The sequence below is a fragment of the Metopolophium dirhodum genome, chromosome 5 (assembly GCF_019925205.1).
Source record: "Metopolophium dirhodum isolate CAU chromosome 5, ASM1992520v1, whole genome shotgun sequence".
NCBI classification, from domain to species: domain Eukaryota; kingdom Metazoa; phylum Arthropoda; class Insecta; order Hemiptera; family Aphididae; genus Metopolophium; species Metopolophium dirhodum.
The window spans coordinates 36,569,104-36,592,284 of NC_083564.1; the positions used below are offsets into that span (position 1 = coordinate 36,569,104).

Below are 23,181 nucleotides of genomic sequence, written 5' to 3' on the forward strand. Positions count from 1 at the left end.
GCCAGGCGGTAGTACTACTAGTACTCCGATAATGATGTGGTTTTCACTGTAGGTACATACTTGAGAATTGTGATAACAACTCGACTTTAATTCCTTTTGCATCAAAACATATTTGTTTCATTCACGATTATTCTGCTTCCAAGAATCATCTCTCACTATAACTTCCGAAGGTACGTTAGAAAGTAAAATAACAAACATAAAAGCTAACATGACATTGTATTGTTTAGCCTTCGGTAACATCAACATTTTAATTTCACCTCCACCTTATCCATAATATACTATCCATACAATATAAAATAATGTTCATTGTGGAGAAATTTGGTTTTTGATGTATTTGGAATTTAGGTTGTGCAGGTTTGAATACTTCGAAGTTCGATTCGTATATTTTGGGCTTGTAAGGGATACTCTGAGCAAGGCATACACCTTGAACTGCCACGCTATACGCTATACTCTGCATGGTAGATTACTGACCTTTTCTCCCGAAGAATCACCCTCCTCCAGATTGGTAATCATGTCGACCCACCTGTGTTATATTTGCGGAATGACCTCCAGATATTAGAGTAATCGATTTTCTTTCCCTAGGCTGGTAAACTGGAAATCCACGATTATGTTTAGTTTTATATTTGGAGAAAGTAGAAACAAGAAATTATATACATTATATATATTTAATTATTTTTCTTAAATATATCCCTTGTATAGTTTGTATATTATGTAATATGTATTGCTTCGTATAATAATATACAATATGTGAACACTGTTCGGTTACTATAATCCAATCTTTAAAAAAAAAAAATCGTAAACCACTATACGACAAGAAATGTCGTTTTATTAGAACCGTAAAATATATTATAAAATCCATTTTTTTTTCGAAAAACACAAAAATCGACTTTAATAAAAAGTATAGTGTAGGCGTGCAGCCGGTTAAATGGATCGCTCCGTATATACATACACCGGTCTGACGTATATTATTGTTTACATATTACTATATTATATGCCCATATAGGTACATGTCTTATTATTGTTACTTTTTTATGTTTTCTCGACTCCCGGGGCAATAGTGCTCGTTCACGGTCCACTGATACCCCTGAGCAGTGGCCCCGAGGAATACCGTGGCACACACACACACACACACTGTGTCCGTCGTCTGTTTATGCGTGAACCATGTATACACCACACATACTATCACGCATTGTTTTCTTGCGTCCATCTCCGCGAGTCTTGGCTGTTGCAGGCCGGGTGGAGGGCACCCCAGAAAAATAATACAATACGTAAAAAATGGTGGACGCCCATTGTGTAGAACGACGTGTGTGCGTGCGTATACACATAAGCCTATATATAAATACACATTTATATACCGGTCGGTATACCTACTACATGCGTATATATATACACTATACATAGTGTAGTGATCCCTCACTGCTCGCTTATATTTTGAGTTCGTCGACGTTGATGGTTAATGTAGGAGAGAAGGTTGGAGAGAGACAAGTTGTATAAGTTATTTATAGTACTTTATTGTTAAGACAAAATAATAATAATTAAACATTTATAAAGAAATTAGATAAATTTGAGGACAGAGCGAAAAGCATCTGCCCGAGAAGTTAGTGACTGCGTGGTGCAGACTCTGTACTAAATCCTAATTTGCTATAGACTCTATCTTATATTTATATAAAATCTATATGTATAAAAAAAAATGTACACGGTAGAGCCCAGGAGGTGGATATCTGAAAGGGAACCGGAGCTGGACGTTGTTATTGCAAAACAACCCGAATGTACGATTGGCACTCTTCTTTATTGGCACTTAAATTATTATAGGTTTGTTTTGCAGATATTTGATGTTGAAGTTTTAATTACGTCGTAAAACTCTAGGTACGTACATGTACGCGATTCTTGGAATCGAATAGTTGAAAGTTAATCTCCTTGTTGTTGTTGTCCTACCGCGGAAAGGTACTTAATATATTCGTAGAAACGCAGGTTTACTACATTCCTCCCCTCGAAGATGGAAGTCCCCGACTTCCACTAATTCAAGAATGTTCGCAGTGTTGGGTAGCCGGTAGGGCTGTTTCTTGGCGCGAGTGGAAACTCGACCATGTCGACTCCTCTTAATGACATCACTGGGTTTGCATTAAGTTCCTCTGTTTCTTCCTGTGACTGTGCTACTTCCGTGTGGTTTGTTACTGTTTTTGTTTTAACCATATTTATTATTAATATGATTACTGCCATAAAAATACTACTTGTTATTACATATAGTATATAATCGTTACGTTCTTGTGTGTTTTGTAGCTCGTCGATTTTATTGTCGACTTTTTGTTGTTTTTCTAATTGCTTGTTCGAACCTGACACTTTATGTAGGTCCTCCATGTTATTTGTTTTAACATGGTAGTTTTCCATTAAGTTGTCGTTGTCGGTGAACGGCATATCCCTTATGGGTTCTAAAGCTGATTTTGGGTTGAAATCCATATATTCTGATTTGTAATCGACTTTTCCTGGTAAGAGTACGTCTCTAGCGGCGTATCCTTTACAAGTTTCGTTTAGTTTTAAGATACCTACACCTTTTAGTGTATGGCTGGTGGATTCTTTATCTTCATCGCAGGTGATGAATACTAAATCGTAGTTAGTGACGTAGATCCACTCGTTTTTGAATCGTTTTTTGTGAAAGATGGATGTACCCATTTGTACGTGCATGATTTCGCAGTTTGTTGGAACTTTTATAGGATCTTGGAGTAATTGTACTTCGCATGCTGGTCTACTAGCACGTGGATGTAAAGGATTACCCTCAGGACACAAAAGGAAGTCTCTAGCGTGTTTACAATGTGTGTAATACAATTCGTCATAAAGAGCATAGTGTTCTTTCGTTTTACTTATAGCTAGATACTTATTACTAGGTTTTATATAAAAACAATCGTTTCCGGTGCACACTGGCACAGGTATTAAATTATACAAACTAAAATCATTTTGATAAATTAAAGGTAAAGAAATTATAAACACTAAGTTGTCATTTGCATAGTATATAGTAATGTCTGAGAGCTTTATCAATTCGTAAATATTTTGTATGTCTAAATCAGTTGGTAAATCGGTGCCCCCAGGTAATGATACTTTAACGTCTTTAACGTGTTCTAATAACTCTTTTGGAGATATTAAACTTGGATGAATAATTCCCATTTTAGCTTGTTGTATTACCTCTAATAGTGTGTTTGTTTCTTCTATCTGTTTTGTAATTAATAAATTAACGTGTATAAAATGTTTTGTCAAATAATTTTTTATTTGTTGTTCCCTTGTACTGTTTGTCGTTTCGTTCACCATTAATGTTAAAGGTACCGAAGATATAATGTTGTGTGACACTATATTATTCTGTAGTTGTACTACTTTAATTTGTTCTTTTATTAGTTTAGATTGCGAAGTGCTTTGGCTTTTTGCTATATTAAAATTAAATTTTTGTATGCATTCTAAATTGCATATTCCGTATATTAATTTAGCTGCTTTTGTAACGAGTTTAGTTAAAGCATTACGTTTAGTAATTATGTGACCAATAGAATCTAAGACTTGTGTCTTTTTATTGTGTAAATTGTCAACTATAGCGGTGGCTGTTTTAAGTAAGTTGTTACAATTAAAGTTATTGGTAACTGGGTCGTGCATGTATGCAACACACAATTCGTTCGTTTTATCTATTACTTCGTTTATGTATTCGAATTCTTCGTTATATTTAGTAAGATTAATGTATGCAGTAAGATCCCATTGAGATGTTATGAGTTTCAAAGGTCCCCTGTTTTCGTAGTATAGACCAGAATGTTGTTTTAATGGTTCGTCAGCGTATCGAAAAGTTCCTGACGTGAATGGTATGATAAGTAGTATAAGTCTGAAAACCGTTTCAGCTTATTAGTTAAAATATAATTTTAAAATAAAATTTAGCTTAATAGTATTTAATATACCCGTTCCATTTCTTAGAAACTACTAATAAGAATTACTATACTGATAAAAAAAAATTGATAATAAAATAATATTGTAATTAATACAAAAATATCCCGTAACCCTCATAATAAATTGATAATAAAATAATATTGTAATTAGTACAAAAATATCCCGTAACCCTCATAAATAAATTGATAATAAAATCCTAATACTAATTGTATACTATAAATCATATTGGTGCGGGAAGAATATTCCTTTTCTTTTCTTGTTTCGCCCACACCGCTTCGTTAATGATATCCCTATGTTCTTTATATAGTTGCAAAAACAGGCACCTTGTCCATTGGACATCGGCTCGGGGGTCATGAGCTTCAAGCCCCCCGTGAAAATAAAGATCGCTACACATAAGGGTATGTGCCTCGTTGAGTTTAAGCGATCGCCCGTTTTTTCTGTATTTTCCTATCGGAATGGAAGCTATGGGTTGATTGTCCCCATAATCGGTTATAAGTAAAACAAAATTTCCGTCCATATGGAGATCCCACCCACGTAGTGAAAAAATGGGTTTGGTTATGTCAAGCAGCTGGAGGATTTGTTTATCTGTGCTACCCTCCCAGGTTAATATTGCGTCGTATTTGTCTAGCTGTTGCTTAATTCGTGGTTGCGTAAGATTTGGTGAAACAGTGTGGTCAGAATCATAAAGTTGGGCAAGTACTGGATATAGTAAATTAAGTTTGTCTTTAAATATATATTGCAAGTGTTTCACTAGGTGTTTCCACTCTTGATCGGTTACGGCTCGATTTTCCTGTAAGTGTAATGCGCGCCCCTCTAATTTTGTAATGATACCTGGCTGGTATCGCCCCATGATGGCGCCCGATATTAATATTAAGTGGTCCCGGTTGTAGCTGCAAAATTCGAAATCTACTGTCGCGTACTCGGGTATTTTACTGTAAAACAGATCGATTATATAAGTAAAAAGGAAAGAGAAAAAAAAACTTCATGCTTAACAACAGAAACCGTATTAGTTATATTGTTAATTTAAATACGTACGTAATAGATATTTAGATCATTGTCTGTTAGTGATTAACGGAGATAAAAAAAAAAAAAAATAGTTGTGATTAATTTATGAAAACGTTAATCGTTTGTAAACGAGTAAGTCCGTTGGGTCCTCCGTGTTATCAATGAATTCCTTTAGTACTAGGCACATTGGTTTCCTAAGTGGTTGTTTTCCTTTCACCAGGTCATGCGAGAAGTGATTGAGCGTACGAGTAATTCCCAGTAATTCTGTGGGTGAGTACGGTTGAAGTAAGTTTTTGTTTGCTGTGTCGATATGACATATCAAACAACTTGGTATTTCGTCATGATATAAAGCGTTAGGATTATGTTGTTGGAACCTGATTACTGTGCTAAGTTCCTTAATGAAAATGTGTTGTTTTATTCTAAAACCATGAAATAGAGAAAAAAAAAAATAAAAAAAAAATAAAAATAAGAATAAAAAAAATTATAGTTTTATGATACTAGTTATATATTTACTCAGTATCGTCGTCGTCATAATAGCGTTTAACGTTATTTTTATGAATACGGTATTCGCGACGGCCTTTTTGAATCGTTATATTTTCATTATCATGTACTAATAGTATCTCGAATGGTCCTGACCAGTTGAAACTAAGAGCATTTTTTTTATTTTGTTCTTTAAGTAGAACTTTATCGCCTACGTGTAAATTGATGGCGTTCGACGTTTTATCGTAATATGTTTTATTTGTTTCTTTCTTTTTAATAAGATTTTCCCGAGCTATTTTATGCGTTTCTTGCATAATTCTTTTAGGGTCGAAAACGTAATTATCGTAATTATATTGTGCTTCGGGTTCTTTATGAAAAGCTGATGGAACTGTGGGTTTTGTTCCGAATACTAATTCATATGGTGTAAAGTTAGTCGACGTGTGAACCGTCGTGTTATAACAGAAAGTTGCGTAACATAAAAGTTTATCCCAATTATTGTCCTTGTCTACAAAGCTGCGTAAGTACGCTTTTAGTGTTTTATGTGACCGTTCTAAAAAACCGTTTCCTTGTGGGTGCCATGCAGTCGTCTGAATCTTTTTAATGTCCAACAGCTTACACATGCTTTTGAAAATGTCGGATAAAAAATTGGTCCCGCAATCGGTTAAAATCGATTTTGGAATTCCGTATGTGCATACGAAACATTCGACGAAAGCTTGTGCTACGGTTGGAGCGTCAGTGGATGATAGTGCAATAGCGAGTGCATAACGCGATAACTCGTCTTGTAGTGTTAAAATATATACGTTCCCCATCACGGTTTTGGGTAGTGGCCCTACGATATCGAGACAGATTCGTTCGAAAGGTTTGACTACTGTACTAGTAATCATCATAGGTTGCTTTGTTTTAACATGGGATTTATTTTTCTGACATAGTTCACAGTGTTTAATATAACGTTTAACGTCTTTCTTAATGTTATGCCAGTCATGATTAAGTTTTAATCGTTTGAGAGTACGCGATACACCGGAGTGTCCGCCTAGAGGTGAGTTGTGATGCTCATAAATAATTTGTTGTTTTTCCTCGTCGGTAAAACGTTCACCTGTATATATTTTTATTACGATGTCGGTTTGTCGAAATACGTACCGAAACATCGTACGAATTCTCACGAAATTTGTTAATGAGGTAGGTCCATTTAATTTGACCGTGGAAAAAGATTTAATTCGATTTGTCATACAATAGTCGCGTATATTTTGTAACGCTCGATAAATGGATTCCGCTTCAAGCGGTGTTGTATGTGTTTTGGTGATACCATAGAATATAATTAATTTTGATCCATTGGTGTGCGTATAGAACCGGTTTTCGTCGGTAAAATGTATTTCGTTAAAATCAACTTTTTTTATGATCTCGCGCACGACTGGATGTGTAATTATTTTATCTTCGGGAATCGTTACTATAATAGTTTCGCTTTCCGTGACCTTGTTAACGTCGCCTTCGATTTCGAGAATTTTAGAATTGAATATTGGCTTACTCTCAGCGGCACGGAATTCGTTGAACTCTGTATCGGCGCTAGTCGTATTCGTTTGTACTACTCGGATACGTGATAAACAATCGGCGTTCGAGTGTTCGGGCCCCGCCCTATACGTAATAGTGTAATCGTAATCCGCGAGCTGTAAACGCCAGCGCATAAGTTGCGACGACGCGTCCTTAATACCAAACAGGTATGTAAGAGGTCGATGATCGGTAATAATATTGAAATGACGTCCATATAGATATGGTCTAAAATATTTCACGGCCCATACGATGGCCAATAACTCTTTTTGAACTACGCTATAGTTACATTCGGCTTTATTTAATGTCCTACTTGCGTATGCGATAGGTTGGTCTTTGGGGACTGCCCCCTGTGATAAAACGGCCCCTATTGCATATTGACTCGCGTCGGTCATCAAGTTAAACTCCCCTTTTTCCCAATCCGGATAGACTAGTAATGGAGGGTTCATTAAAGCTTTCTTTAGTTCCTCAAAGCTATGTTCACAGTTATCGGTCCAGTTGAATGGTACGTCTTTTTTAAGTAAGTAAGTTAGCGGTTTCGCCGTTTTTGCAAAGTTATCGACAAAACGTCTGTAATAATTAAGAAGTCCTAGAAATGATTTAATGTCCTTTGCGTTTTTCGGTTTTGGGTATTCCCGAATGCATTTTAATTTACTAGGATCCGGCGATACCCCGTTTTCGTTAATAACATGTCCCAAATATGTGACCTCTTTCCGTAAGAAAGAGCACTTTTGGGGTTGTAATTTTAGTTTATGTACGCGTAACCTATTGAATACCTGTTCTAGTTTTTTCTGATGGTCATTTAAACTGGAACCGTGTACCACTATATCATCTAAATATGCGGTGCACATTTCCTCAAGACCCATAAGAACAGATTTCATAGCGCGTGTAAATGTTGCTGGGGCTGAACTCAGCCCAAATGGCATACGTAAATATTCGTAATGACCGGATTTTGTAGAAAAGGCGGTTTTGTGGGTATCGGCTGGATTCACATGTAACTGATGATATCCATTTGCTAAATCTAGGGTAGTAAAGTATTTGGATGACCCTAGGGATTCTAGTATTTCAAGTATATTTGGAAGTCCATAGGCTTCATTTTCCGTTACTTCATTAAGTTTACGGAAATCTACGCAAACTCGTAATTTCGGTTTCCCTGTCGCGTCTAAATTTTTCTTTTTGACTACTACGAGTGGAAAGTTAAAAGGTGATTTGGAATCGCGTATAATATTATTTCGTTTCATTTCTTTAATTTGTTTTTCAATTTCTTCCTGGTAAGCCCAAGGTAAACGATATGGTCGTATATTAATTGGTTTAGTGCAACGCGGTGTATTAATTTCGTGTGTCACGACGTCGGTGGCACTCAAATAGTCCCCCGGTAAATAAAATAAGTCCGCGTAACTACAACATAATTCTAGAATGCGTTCGCGCTCTTCGTGATTTAAATTGTCCGTGTTAATTTCGTTTGTTAATATGGTTATGCGATTGTTAATTTTCGTGTCTACAAAAGAAGCTGTTAAAGCTGTTTCAAGGTATGGTTCCCACTCGATATGTTGAGTGGTTAACTCGTCAATGACAAAAGGTTCCTCTGAAATATTTATTATGTTACTTATAATTGTGTCACTATTGACTGGGCTAATGCTGTTAGCTATAATAACGTTTTCGTTCACGTCTTGTTTTTTAATAGTTATATTTTTATGCGTGATGTGCTCATCGTTTTTAATTAATAGTACGCAGTTGCTACGAGGTGGTAATATAATTTCCCTCGAACTGGTTTGTTCGGGTATGGTCAATAAATTTTGACTATAGTCCATAATGACCTTGTTTTGTTTCAAGAAGTTACGTCCTATAATACCTGATTCTGTTATTGGAAAGTCGCCAAAAACGACGTCGAATTTTATGAGAACGTCTACTGCGTTAATTTGCATCGTCGTCACTATAGTTCCTATTGTAAATATAGGTATTTCGTTTATACCTTTAATTGTGCGTTTTTCGTGTTCATTTACGACTACCTGCCCGTTGAGTGCAGAAATCTTAATAAGATTCATTTCTGCCCCGGAGTCAATTAATAATTTAATGTTATGCGGTTCGAAATTGTGAGACCCACATATTATGTGTTCCTCTTGAAAGTCCGCTACCACTCGTACGTGATTCTGATTAATTTCGGCTACGGTACGGCTGGTGCTAGGACCTTCACCGTCCTTACTACTTGTTTTTTTACTTTCGTTATACATGCGCTTCCTACAATCTTTAATGTTGTGGTTAGTTTTTTTACAGTACGCGCAAAATCGAACTTGACCCTGATATTCGCGTTTGACTATACTAGTTTTGTCATCGCGGTTATTTATGGGATTTCTAAAAAATGTGTTGGACGAAGTACCGGTGTTACTGCGGCATTCATTTGCGTAATGTCCTAATTTACTACATTTATTGCATTTAATGTTTTTTTTATGGTTTGCATTGTTTTTTACATAATTTTTATCTGCGTTAAAACGACGGTTAATGTGTTGGAGGTCTTGCTCCTCCTCAATCGCGATAGTAATTGCTTTTTCGAGAGAATCTACGTCACGCGCCCTTAAAAATGACCTGATTGCTGGTTTTGCTCCGTTAACGAACGCAGTAAGTGCTCCTGTTTTATGGGATGTGGCTACCGCGGCGGCTGAGGCTGGCTCTAGTCCTAATGTTAACGCTCCTACCAATTCGTGATAGCATTTTTCGGTTCGTCCGGCGAAGCTTCGTACGTCTTCGTCGGTACGTTGCCTAATGTTACTAAGTTGGGACTGTAAATAATTAATTGAATGTGGTGCCCCAAAAACGTTACGAAGGTGGTTTTTAAGCTCTGTCCAGTCTGTGAAGTTGCGGTAACGTGTAGCCTGATATGCGTCTCCCTTTAATTTAGCTAAAATATTTTGGAATACTACCGGTTTAATATTGTCATGGATATTGTCCATTACATAGTTACATTCTGTTATATATGAGGACAAATCTGCCTCAGTTCCCCCGTTAAAATTAGGTATGCCGCGCAAGGCGGTGTCTATTCCTAATGTTACACTCATTATGGTAGTATGTAAAGTTCGCGGGTTATATTTAACTACTTCCCAACACCTATTTGGACTCTCAGACATATACTAAATAATTTGCTTAAATAACAACTTACAATGTAGAATTCATTGCGATTTTTGTCTGGTCCTGTCTGCTCTGCGTGCTGGCGGCTCTGCTGGCTCGTCGTTGATGCTCCGCTTGGCTATGTTGAGTGTAGTTGGTGGCTTGGCTCGGTCGTTCCTTCCTTCCTAGGTTTCAGCAACGTAGTTGAACTCGAGGTCCGCTGATGTACTCGATTCTGGGTTGGATACCAAAATTCTTCCTTCAGGTGACCCCACACCTGACACCAAAAGACGTGTAGTGATCCCTCACTGCTCGCTTATATTTTGAGTTCGTCGACGTTGATGGTTAATGTAGGAGAGAAGGTTGGAGAGAGACAAGTTGTATAAGTTATTTATAGTACTTTATTGTTAAGACAAAATAATAATAATTAAACATTTATAAAGAAATTAGATAAATTTGAGGACAGAGCGAAAAGCATCTGCCCGAGAAGTTAGTGACTGCGTGGTGCAGACTCTGTACTAAATCCTAATTTGCTATAGACTCTATCTTATATTTATATAAAATCTATATGTATAAAAAAAATGTACACGGTAGAGCCCAGGAGGTGGATATCTGAAAGGGAACCGGAGCTGGACGTTGTTATTGCAAAACAACCCGAATGTACGATTGGCACTCTTCTTTATTGGCACTTAAATTATTATAGGTTTGTTTTGCAGATATTTGATGTTGAAGTTTTAATTACGTCGTAAAACTCTAGGTACGTACATGTACGCGATTCTTGGAATCGAATAGTTGAAAGTTAATCTCCTTGTTGTTGTTGTCCTACCGCGGAAAGGTACTTAATATATTCGTAGAAACGCAGGTTTACTACAATAGTGTGGCTATAAATAGTGTCCCAGTTTTTAACACCGACGCGCGCCCGAGTCAAGGTTAGAAAGTCGTAAGTCGAGTACCTATATAATAAACAGGTAGTGTATGGGTATATTATCTACCTGTGCAGTGTACACCGACGAGACACACCTGGTGGTGCTCTGCTGCCCGGGTTAATTCATTCAGAGTTTGGTGTGTTGTACTGGTGCATGTGATTATGTACAATATAATATTATAACATAATACTATTGCAGTGGATACATCTGCAGGAATGCATGGTTGCAATGGAATTGGTTAAATTCCGTAATACAAATTACTTATCATCCTACACAGTTCCAATTCATTCCCATACGTACAAATAGGTAATATTTTTATTACTGTGATTTTCCACCAAAAATGTGTGTAGAAGTTTCAATTACATCAGAAAGAATTTCATGCTGTTGAAAATCGCTTGCCGGGAGACTTGATATTCAGAACTGTATATCACTATATAGATTGACTAACACAAACGTATTAATCATATTATACCTACCTAAGTATTTTGGATACTCTTATAAGTCTGTGTAAAATGAGAAGAAATATGTTGTCGGTTATAACAATTTATCAACTATATTCGAAAAAGTTAAGTTTAACATACTCATATTATTAAAATTAAAGTTCTTATAAGAACTAAACTACTTCGCATTCTATACCTATGCATACTACCCGGGAACCAATTCAGTAATGTGGGAACCAACTTCCACATAAAACGTCAAAACTATGATATTTCGCGGTAAACATGGGTAGAGAGGTTTCCGGGAATTTGTAATTCTCGAGTGCACTGTCGATTCGTGTGGTCAAATTTTAAACCGAAAACAATGGACCAAAAATACATAAAATGATTTTTTAATTCGCTGCACTCGTAACAATATTATATATTTTTACATGGGCGCATAACCCGTTCACAATAAAAATATCGTAAATGACCGAAATTTGACCAACATGATATTATTATTTTCACTCCATTCTAACGATTCGTAACGATTTTCTTCGTTGTTGTCTCGTCCTTCAGTTTTTTTCAATTTTATTTCATTTTTTATGTTTATAATTTTCGTCTCGGTGCTCGTACAGGCACTGGCTTTATACATTGTCTTTCGTTACACGTATACAAACAAAAGAGTTGATAGTATATTATATTATATATATACGATGTATATATGATATATAAATATATATATATATATTATGCATATAATGTATTAATGTTATATACATAGGTACGAACACACAATCGCCGGAACTATTAATAATTAATAATGAAGAAAAAAAAACATCCCGTTAGATTAATATGGCAATTTTATTTTGCCGAGACGACTTTTTGAACAAATCCGATCGGTGAAATCCTGATTTATTTTCAAAGATACCTAATAAGGTATATTATTATAAGTCTGCAGCAGCCCTCTGCAGGTTTCTAAAATCAATTTTAAAATATAAATATTATAAATACTCAGCGGTTTTGTTGCCAACACAGCGTAGGTGTATAATGTGCAATTATATTTGCATTGGTAAATTTGTTTGTTATTTTGTATGCATTCCAGATAATGACTAATGGGTGATGTTATGGAATACCATCTGCGCGTGTATATGTACACAAACAATAATTTATATTTTATAATATTCATCGTTCGGAAAAAAATTCATCACGTACCTATTTCTTCTTCGGTTTTATTTTTGTACTGCAGTATAATATAATAATATGTACATTGTACCTACGTCCTACACACATCTTCAGCGTAAGAAACAATAGACGCTCCGTCAAGGTCAAGACGATTTTTTTGTTTCGTAACGGATGATGTTACCCGCTGTAGCGTATAAAAGTCCAAACAACAACAGCATATCGTTATTATATGCACTCGCACAAGAGTAATGTTTGATTAGGTCTCTGCACTCATCACAGTAAATATAATATAATAGTGTAACAGTCGTAACACGTTGGTACATTATAATAGCGCGCGTGTTATATATATATAATATGCACTCGATTAACAACAACTTTTTATTCATCATAAATATATTCCACAATCTGTAAGTTAAACTGTATACACAATAAGCGAAAGTGATGTGTATACAGAACAGGTAATTATGTTAGACTAGCGTGAAGAATACATATATGATCCATTGATAGAACTTTGAGCAGTATGCTGATGTATTTATTCAAGCAAGCGGTAGCGGCACCATTTCCGATTCAGTCGTCTTCCGCGGGATAGGAATGGTAAAAAGAGTATGGTTCAAAGATGAGTTGATATTGTTCAGATGGTTATGGAGGTCGGAGTGGAGACGCGTTTGTAGAAGGTTTTAACTATATTTGCGTCGAACAACTAATTTGATTAATCATTTCGATTAATTATTACGGTTCGAAATTACGGGTCGAGCACCTACACAAATTCTTTTATATATATTTTTATTATATGATATATTTCGTGTCTATTCGCAACGGTTCTAAGATTACTCGGCCGTCTTCAGCTGCCTCGCTACGATGCCTATATACGCGCGTGCGCGTTCGATTCTTCACGATTGCATGAATACGCGCCCACAGGTCTGAAATAAGAATTCGAATCAGCGCGAGAATCGCGCAGTTAACATTAAACTCTAATGTAGACAAATTAAGGGTCATTCGACGTTCCTCATACCATACCATAGGTCCATAGTCCCTTACCATTATTCCAGAAACCAATCTACGTACTACGTAGGTATCAATACGCCATGGGACAATATAAAACAAGGCGTATTATTAATAGTCTAAAACAAAACGCTCGACACCATCATAGATGATGGTCGCAGCATGGTATTGTAAAAGTATTACAGTTATATATATAAAAAAAGTTAAAAATAAACAGCTACTTGTGTCGTTTTTATTAAGTGAATTTTAATTTGTTCCAAGTCGAATATTTGTATAAAACTATTGTCGTTGAACATAATAATGACGTATTTAAGTGCGGTAGTTTAAATAAATGCAAAAAAAAAGTGTCAACAAAACATCAGTGAGCACTCGTTGAGGTCTCCGTGGCCCCACCTGGGGATTAAACGTAAATAAAGCGTATGACTTTAAGTGTTTCGTTAACGTGTTTTATACGTCCGAAAACGATGCTTTAGAAACGTACGTAGCTGTTAATAACAACTATTCTAATAAGCAGTATACTATAATATAGTCAACCAAAAGAACCGGAAGTAGCACGCGGACGATGACATTATTTCGTACTGGTTGTCGTCGTCGAATCGGGCGAAACGACGTGGCGCTGACCATGACGTAATTTAGCATATTTTGTACATTGTGTTTTATTATGTAACATCGACCGGTTTTTTATTTTTCGGGAAACGATAATATTATGCACACGGTCGCCGCCCCGATCGATCGAGTTACGAATAATAATCGACTGCGGTTTGCGGACGGGCGTAACCCGCGAGAGTTCAGACGGTCATCGCGTCATTCCTATATAATATTACGGTTTTTTTCCTTCCCGTTTTCGTTCCACGGGTATCGATGTGACGGCGACGACGGCAGAGAAGATGATATTATCACGACTGCACCACTATAATTATAGGTACTCGCGAACTACTATTACACAGCGACGACTTGGTCGGGTCTCATCGGGGTTATCGGTCCATGACGACGGACGCAATACCACTACAGTCCCTTTCGCAATAATTCGACTGGTAATAGGCAAAATGGGCTAAGCGACATGGTTGTGTACACGCAGCAGCTACGAGATAACCGCGACAGTTTATGCTTTCGACCGTACAAGTTCTACAGCAGTGGAGGTATTACTATGGCCATATTATTTTAATTATCGGATACATATTTCATTTTTGTTCTTCAACACTATAACAATAACGCATATATATATATATCAACAGTAATACCAAAAATTAGGTGTTCGTTTTGTCTTTTTTCCAAGGTCGAGTGACTCTTGCGGTGAAAGCTATTGTTTTGTTCATCAATTTCTTTTCAATTTTGATACAGATAACACAACTAAAAACATTTCATTCCTTTTGCTCCTGTTTTTTTTATTTCAAATATCTATTTAACGAGCGCATATTAAATAAATTATCTAACCATTCTGTCCTACACATATGTGCTTAAAATATTTATTAGGTATTTCTAATTTTAAATATTGTTTTCAAAGAAGTGTTTTATTTGATTTATTTCTTAAACTTTAATATTATGAACAATGCTAAAATTATTAATCGCAGTTTTTTGAATAAAAAGTATTCAAGTTCTCGTGAATACATTCAGGAAATAATATATGGAATATATACGGCTGATCTAATTAATGCAAGAGAATAAGACACTCTGGTAGATATTTCAAAAAATACCAACGTTTTTGAAATAATGAGTGTTTTACGTTTTACATGGATCACACGGTATAACAATACCTCATTCCCATTAAACTTTTATATAAAAAAAGCCCCAACGCCAAAGTTAAAAAGATATTAAAATGTTGATTTTGCTCTCCTGGAAAGTAGTAAAAGTGTAAAATTGTTGTTTAGTCTCTTTTTTCTTTTATTGGTCCATCGACGATGACGATAAAATAATATAAACGATTGTCAGTGACTCGACGACGTTGGCGGGCGGGTGCACGTAAAGTCTACGTGACCGACGAAAGTGCTACAGACGTGGCCTTAATGCCTTATAGCAATTCGACCACAGATCGCATACATATTATTATCGGATGTATAAATGCATATAATAATAAAATACAGTGTGTCCTGAAAGTACCTATCACCCTGAGAACGCCTGACACAAATCTGTATTCAGTAGAGACCCCTAGGACTCTATCCGGATTAAAAAAATGACATTTTCTCCACCTTATTATTACATTATATACCTTATTAATACACATTATTTATGAAAATTCAATATGTATTGATTTATTGTACATTAAAATCGACGTTGACATAAATCATTTTTATATAATATTTGTGTGTATGTGTATATACATAGGTACTATAGTACGAAATATAAATTGTCCGATAACCGGATAAGTGAGACTCTACTCTAATATTTAAATGTGTTTTTTTCCCCATATTATAGTATATATATTATAGTCGTCTATATTATACATAAAATAGGAAAATTTCAATTTAAAGGCGTAAATTTATCACGGGTTACAGCATTTATATAATATAACATTCCATATTATATTGATTTTCCGCGGAGATTATGATTAGGGCGATTCGGGACTTTTGGGACACACCGTACAAGAGTCGTCGTCGTCGACGACTTCGGGTACGTCACGCCGCACTCGTGTCTGAGAATATTGATGTGCAGATGAGACGGTCGTCCTCCTTCACCTCATCATCGATTTAAGTATATGCAAATTCGGTATATTGGCGAGGGCCGGAAGAGACTGTGGCTGTGATGGGCTCTGAAGGGAGGGACAAGAGCGACACGACGACGACGTCGACGATGACGCATCCGGGCGGCGGCGGCGGCGGCCTGTGTATATAATATAATATATATATAGGTGTACGGCTTATATTATACTATAATACGTTTCTTCGTGTCGGCCAGGCGTGACTGTGGTGCGTTCGTGAAGATAGTGAGTGAGAGAGAGAGAGAGAGAGAGATAGGAGAAAAGGAGAAAACCGAAATAATAACTCACGAAAAAAATATATAAGACGGAGCAAATCAGTATTGTATTATTTTAATACACGTTCACCTATCTAGGTATATACATAATATTATCGATTATATTACGCAGTTGCCGCGTATATAATATTATTATTATTATCGACGTACGTCGCGTACATCATAATATGTATAATTCAACGCATATTTTTGCAGCGTACACTGACTCTTAGACGAACAATATCATATAGTATACGATTATGGCAGAAGAAGAATACCTAATTTACCTGTAATATATGATAATATTAAATATATATTATATGCACCACGTATATTTTACTCTTTCTCGTCGCAGTCACTGCAAATATGGTCGTATTTTTCGATATATGGGCATACCGTCGCGGTGAGAGACTTTAAAAACATAATAATATTATAATGATGACGTATATACCTACTTATACTGGGTGACTTTTTTTTATTGAATAACGCTCGTATTTTAAAAAAAAACAATTTTAAGTCGCTACAAAACAACATTTTTGAATAACCATTGTTATTGGCGATAAAAAGCTTATACATTTTTAGGCCAGCGGGGGGGGGGGGGGTGGATCTGTCACGGGCCACTGGAGAAATAACATATAAATGATACACATTGTGCCCCTATATAGCTTATCACTTTCTATCGCCAATAATTTTTTACTTGTTTTTAATGATAACATATACATTTTTAATTCCTTTTAAATTCCTAAAGTAATAATTACATCGTCGAATTCTCGCCAGTGCCACGGAACGATTCGTCGATGGCGCTTTTCACCGCGGCGAATCACATTGTTTTCGCGTTAAAACGCAACGTAAAAACGTTCGTGTGAAAAAATCGACACGCTGCGGAAACGAGGGCGGCGATTCTTTTGCCGACGTTATAATTTTTTTCGCGTAAATTCCTGGCTATTGGCCGGGTCGCGGGGATAATACAATAATATTGTACAACGACCGCCACCTGTTGCCGGGTAGCTTATACGCATGTAATGTATGTTGTAATTAGACCGCGGATTTCTTATAGTACGAATTATATAATACGAATTCCCTAATAGAGTACTTGGTTATAACTTCTAACAATTGAAAAATGTACTATATTGTTTCCAAATTCTCAGAAAAATATTATGCTTAGGAATATGAAATTCAAATTATACCTATAGGTACTGTCATTCAAGATGGTTGATACCTACTAATATTTTTTTCCAATTTTTTTTTGTTGTAACTATTTCAAAGCATATAAAATATATATTTCAAAAAAACATTAATTCTTTTCGACGCATGAATGTTTACTGTTAAATATTAATTGACCAGTCGCTGTGGGGTGTATAAATAAACATACAGCGATGTCCGTGTTCACGGTACCCATGATGAGAATCGCGAATTTCGATTGCAGTTCGTTAATGCAGCGGTGGGCATATTATTGTTGTTGTGGAAAATCGCATTTAAATTATAAACGATTCTTGATTACAGTTGTACGTCCCGCGGAAGCGGTCGTGAATGACGCAGCTCAATTCGATATTTTATATTAATATAATATTATTATGTGTATAGAAAATCACTGTCGGGGAAGTGGGCACGTAATGACAAACCGTTACCGAGGTTATAATATACATACGCAGTACATAATATAATATATATTATTATAATTTACATTATATTCGTCCGGCAGTCAGAAGTCGTCAATCGTCATTGTAATCAAAAGCCGATCATAAAAATAAATGACACGTTCGAATATCGCGAGTGTCGACAAACCAACTCGTTTTCCATAGCGTGGCGGTGCGTCTACTATAATAATTGATAACGGTATAAAACCACCACTCGATATTAAATTATATTACTGTTTTAATATAATATTATTATGTAGTATATTATACCTCATTCATAGTTTAAATTATTTTACCTATCGTTTGGTTTTTGACTAAGTCCATCCAAGTATTACACATCGAGCGTATATTTTAATAAGTTTAAACGTCTCGATCTTTTTTCCCCGCGTTATGTGTATATGTATGCGTGATCGCGTTTATTGCGAAATTTTTCTTCAATAGAACAATAATAATATCCACTGCAGACTGCCGTCGACAGAAAATTGTTTTCATCACGAAAATCGCCTATAGGACTTAAAAGAAAACGAATTCGTCGTGTTTCGTAACGAATTGTCGTTATGGCTGTTTGACTACGAACTATTGGTATAATGGTGTGTAGGTATAATATGTATGCCAATAAAATAAATATATATATATATAATTGTATAATTTACTGTATAGTCGACGAACACGACCCATTTCAAGATGTAGTGGGAAAAAAACCGTGGCAAAATGTCTATGCACTTTCACACAAAATATGGTGTTTACTATTTAATCTGTAGATCGTATATATATACGCGTGACGTAAATGTCCTGTATAATTATGGCGCATGCCAGTGTGGGTGTGGAGGGGGCTAAATCTTTTAATAAGACGTATAAATCATTTTTTTTTTCGAGTTCTCTGAATATTTCATTTATTGTTCTATTGTACACGACTATTATCCATAACCATATGGCATAATACAGCACAGTCGCACAGATGAAAAATAGAAGTGAAAAAGTATGTATAGGTATGTTTTATCTCAGTTATATAAATAATATATTTATCACAATTTTGAATATTTTTAAAACTGTGAGTTGTGACTTGTTATACTAAACAATTGCCAATTTTGTTATTATAACACGTTTATCAAGTTCGACTTTATAGTCAAACCGTTATTAGAGGTGTCCTGTAAATAGCGGTTGGGGGGTGCATCCGATATCGTTGGTTTTAGCGGTAATAATTTAAAATCCTCTCACCCTACCACTAAAAAACCGAAGGAATTCCAATAATTGCCCTATTGCGCGACGTGTGTGCAGTGCGTGCTGCACTAGACAGATAAATCGTTCGAGTGCGACCGAAAATCGTACGCCGGCGAATAATAGGCCCACTGACACAATTGTAACGGATGTGAACGTGTTATAAACGGTCATTGATTAATTTTACGCGGATGCTTAACTCCGGCCGATTCGTGCATTAGACTCGTTGTGAAGAGTTTAGAATATTAATTTATCTATCGAGCGTGTATGTAATTTACTGCGGACGAGGAAATGGAAGGGCGACGTCTATACCACGAAAGTGGCACAAGAGGGCACTGCAGAGGAAAGTCGGAACTTAGCCCCCGCGGGGGTTCCTACACTCGACAGGTTGCCGGTTTTGGGGTCACCTGTGGTTTTATATTTTACTCGTTCGACGGTCATCAATATTCACGTTTGACTACAGCGGCCGCGATTATTATCATTTTTACTGTAACACACATTTCTCTGTATACACACATATTGTAAGTACTCATCGTCTTGTCTTATAATTATTGTTCGGTTTCCACTGGCGATTATAATGCGTTTTGTCAAGCCGACAATACCACGGCGTCGCTTTTATATTCGACCGTAGTGGTGGACGTCAAACTATTTAATGGTCCGTTTGATTGTGATTTAAATTTTACTACACAATGCCCCACCATTCGACTGCAGTTCGAGCAGATAGTAACATTTTCGCATACGTCTTCCGGATAATAACAAAGCCGACGAGCGGTAATACCGTCGATATGAAAATGAACTCGCGTGCCTTATACAGCGCATGGTGATTGCAATACTTTCATTTGATAATGGAATTTTAATAACTGTTTAGAAATCCTAGTGGATCTGTGTATTATAACGTATACACGATTTAATATATTAAATTCTCTAAACATTTCTATACATGCGAAATACATATACCGAGGTATAAAACCTGTCCGTGGAATCAGTGTCACTGCAGCAGCGTGCAATATAGCCTATACTCGCCGATACTTTCTTCGATGGATCGGATGTACATATCTAAACAATTATACATTTAATATGATATTTGGGTAAACAAATCAGTGTATGCGCGTGAACGACGTGGTTAAGATCCGAGGGGATAATAATATAACTGCAGCACAAACACACATCTGGCCAAGGTTTGACCTGCGCAGGAATCGTTTCGGAGAATAAACGGTTCTGCAGGACGGTCGACCGTAGGAAAAATATTGGATTTGTACCAAGACCTATCTCATTACCTTACGCCGCCGTCGTCGTCGTGTTATTATATTATATTGTGTAGGTATCCCACCAGATCCGCCTATCCGACTGCCACGCCTCTACGGCCGCAGTCTGCTGTAGGAATGCTGGCGCGCATTCCGGAGCGACCGCTTTAGAACCCATGACACCGTCGAATTTATTAATATATATAGGTGTATAAATACATAGACACACGAGCGACGCTCTCTGTATAATATATTTTAAGAGCAGGCTTCTAAATAATATCGCTTGTACCAGTTGTACATAATATAGGAAAAACAGTCGAAAAGATTCCACTCGTTTATAAAATGTTTATTTATTTATTTATCGTACGCGTATATTATAATATACGTATATTGTGCCTGCACAACGGAGACCCGTCGAGTATCTAATAGTGTCCGTTGTGTTATTACAGGTACGAACGGTTTGTGGTTTTACGGTATGCTCTGGACGGTTCACACGCGGCAGCCTTTCAAAACCAAACGAATGGTATATGATAATATATTATGAAAACCGCAAAACGATATTATAATACCTACACCTATGTATATACGCAGCTATGTACACGCGTGGGCAGGTATTACCCTGGGTGGGTATGCCCACGATATCCACCTCATTGCGTATTATACACTTACTACTGAACTGTACCTACACAACAACAATAATATGATATAGATGACGATGACCACCGTCCGCGTCTGTCGTGGGCACGGAATTACGCGTTTACGCCCCCACCGCGCGACATACACGTAACAACAGGTACAAAATTTTAAAATTGTATACATCGTAAGGCCAACCCATACGTTGCCGGCCGTCATATTATAAACACTATTATTTAACGCGACGGTGGGAGACTTTAACTACCGAATGTTACATAACTGTCTATACATAATAATATAATATACCTTAACGCCTAATGTATAAAATTATTCGAACGCGCGATATGCTATTCTGCAGCCGCGCACTTTCAAAACGCGCCACTTACAGTAGAACATTATATTGTATATACCTACGCAGTAACCCCACCGCACCGGTAACAGAGGTGTTCGACGACCGTCGTATTATTATTGTCGTTGCGAAGGCTCGACAATTATTTGTTTACCTTCTTTTTTTTAATTATTTGTATTTTTTATTTTATTTTTTTCACACGGAACGGGCACGGTGAATATAAATATTATGATAATTGCGAATTTATTGTGATACGAACGAGCCTATTTAGCGCACAATAATATGATAAATATATAGACTGCACAGTGTCCACAGTCGGCGAAATTGCGATAAATTGATTCACAATATAATAGTACCGACGTAATAGGGTTCTCATTCATAATATAGTTGCAAAACCGTGAACCATTTATAAACGACATTTATTTTGTTGACCCACTGTAGTTGCGGTCGATATTGACGATAACCCTTCATAACTTATAACTTGTCGTTTTCGTCCGTATGAATGTAGGGTAACACATTACACATTATACACTTACATAACATAACCAGTAAGGCAGTAACCGTAATAACTGATATTAAGTATAAGTAATTGGCCATTTGACTAGATGTAATAAACTGAACACAATATTGTACGCAAAATGTATAAATAAAATCTAAATGGTTGTAATTATTTCGTTTTTACTTTTTAGTAGAGCGCTCAAACGTTATTTATGTTTAATTTACTTATGCCATATCATACAGTCACGCAGACATAAAATAATTCATCTGTGTACAGTTTCCTAAGCTAATTAGCTAATTACCAAGATTATTGTAAGTGCATTTTCGTTTATGTTTATCTTATGAACGAGTTACATAAAATATGTATTATTATGTAAGCACGTTCTCTATAGGCTTTTCGAATATATTACTTTAATTTCACAAATACCTGTATTATTATTTACATAATATTATGTTTTATTTCGAATATTTTGTTTTAAATAGGTAAGTATATTTAAATATCAACGATTTACTGTACAGAAGACTATTTATTATTATTTATAGTATTTAATATTCATTAGTTGAAAAACTAATGAATATTAACTGCCTACCAAATATAACGATTCTTATTAATAACATTTGATTACCCTTAACATACTTGTAGAGATTTTATTTCACTTAAAATGTGTGCTGCTTACATTATACATAACATTTTTGTTAAATAAAACTATCGCGGTAGAAAATACTATATTCGAAGCACCTTAAATAGTGGTAAATGAGTGGTTGTATTTGAGGTCGGGTGTGTTAAAGAATAAATATATTTGAAGATTTGATACTGAATGATAATTAATATTGTCAACCTGATCCGTGAAACAAAATATTACTAAATCGTCCAAACTGCCGTTTAATTCAGAGTTCAATATTATTATTATTATTATCAATGAATGATGTAAAAAGTAGTCACTGTGTAGTTGTATGTACTATTATAATACACACATAACAATATGACATATTATTATTGACACGTATAGTAATTAAGGTTTGTTATTGTGTTTCAGAGTTAAACGATTATTACACGTGTTTCTGCAATGTCGACCTAAT

General features: G+C 35.9%; 2 protein-coding genes across 3 annotated transcripts in view; both read right to left on the reverse strand.

The window, feature by feature from the left end:
- LOC132944211 (uncharacterized) overlaps positions 1–23,181 on the reverse strand; it is a 46,487-nt gene that overhangs the window by 19,969 nt on the left and 3,337 nt on the right. The gene's annotated exons all lie outside the window — the stretch shown is intronic.
- LOC132945368 (uncharacterized) lies at positions 909–10,900 on the reverse strand. 2 transcript variants are annotated; one of them, XM_061015089.1, is made up of 2 exons: positions 10,097–10,900; positions 909–3,853 (listed from the first exon to the last, which is right to left on the reverse strand). In XM_061015089.1, the coding sequence occupies exons 1-2, from the start codon at positions 10,108–10,110 to the stop codon at positions 2,017–2,019; spliced, it is 1,851 nt and encodes a 616-aa protein (XP_060871072.1). In that variant the 5' UTR covers positions 10,111–10,900; the 3' UTR covers positions 909–2,016. The 2 variants fall into 2 exon arrangements, with proteins under 2 accessions (XP_060871072.1, XP_060871073.1); XM_061015090.1 differs by having other exon boundaries at positions 1,676–4,847.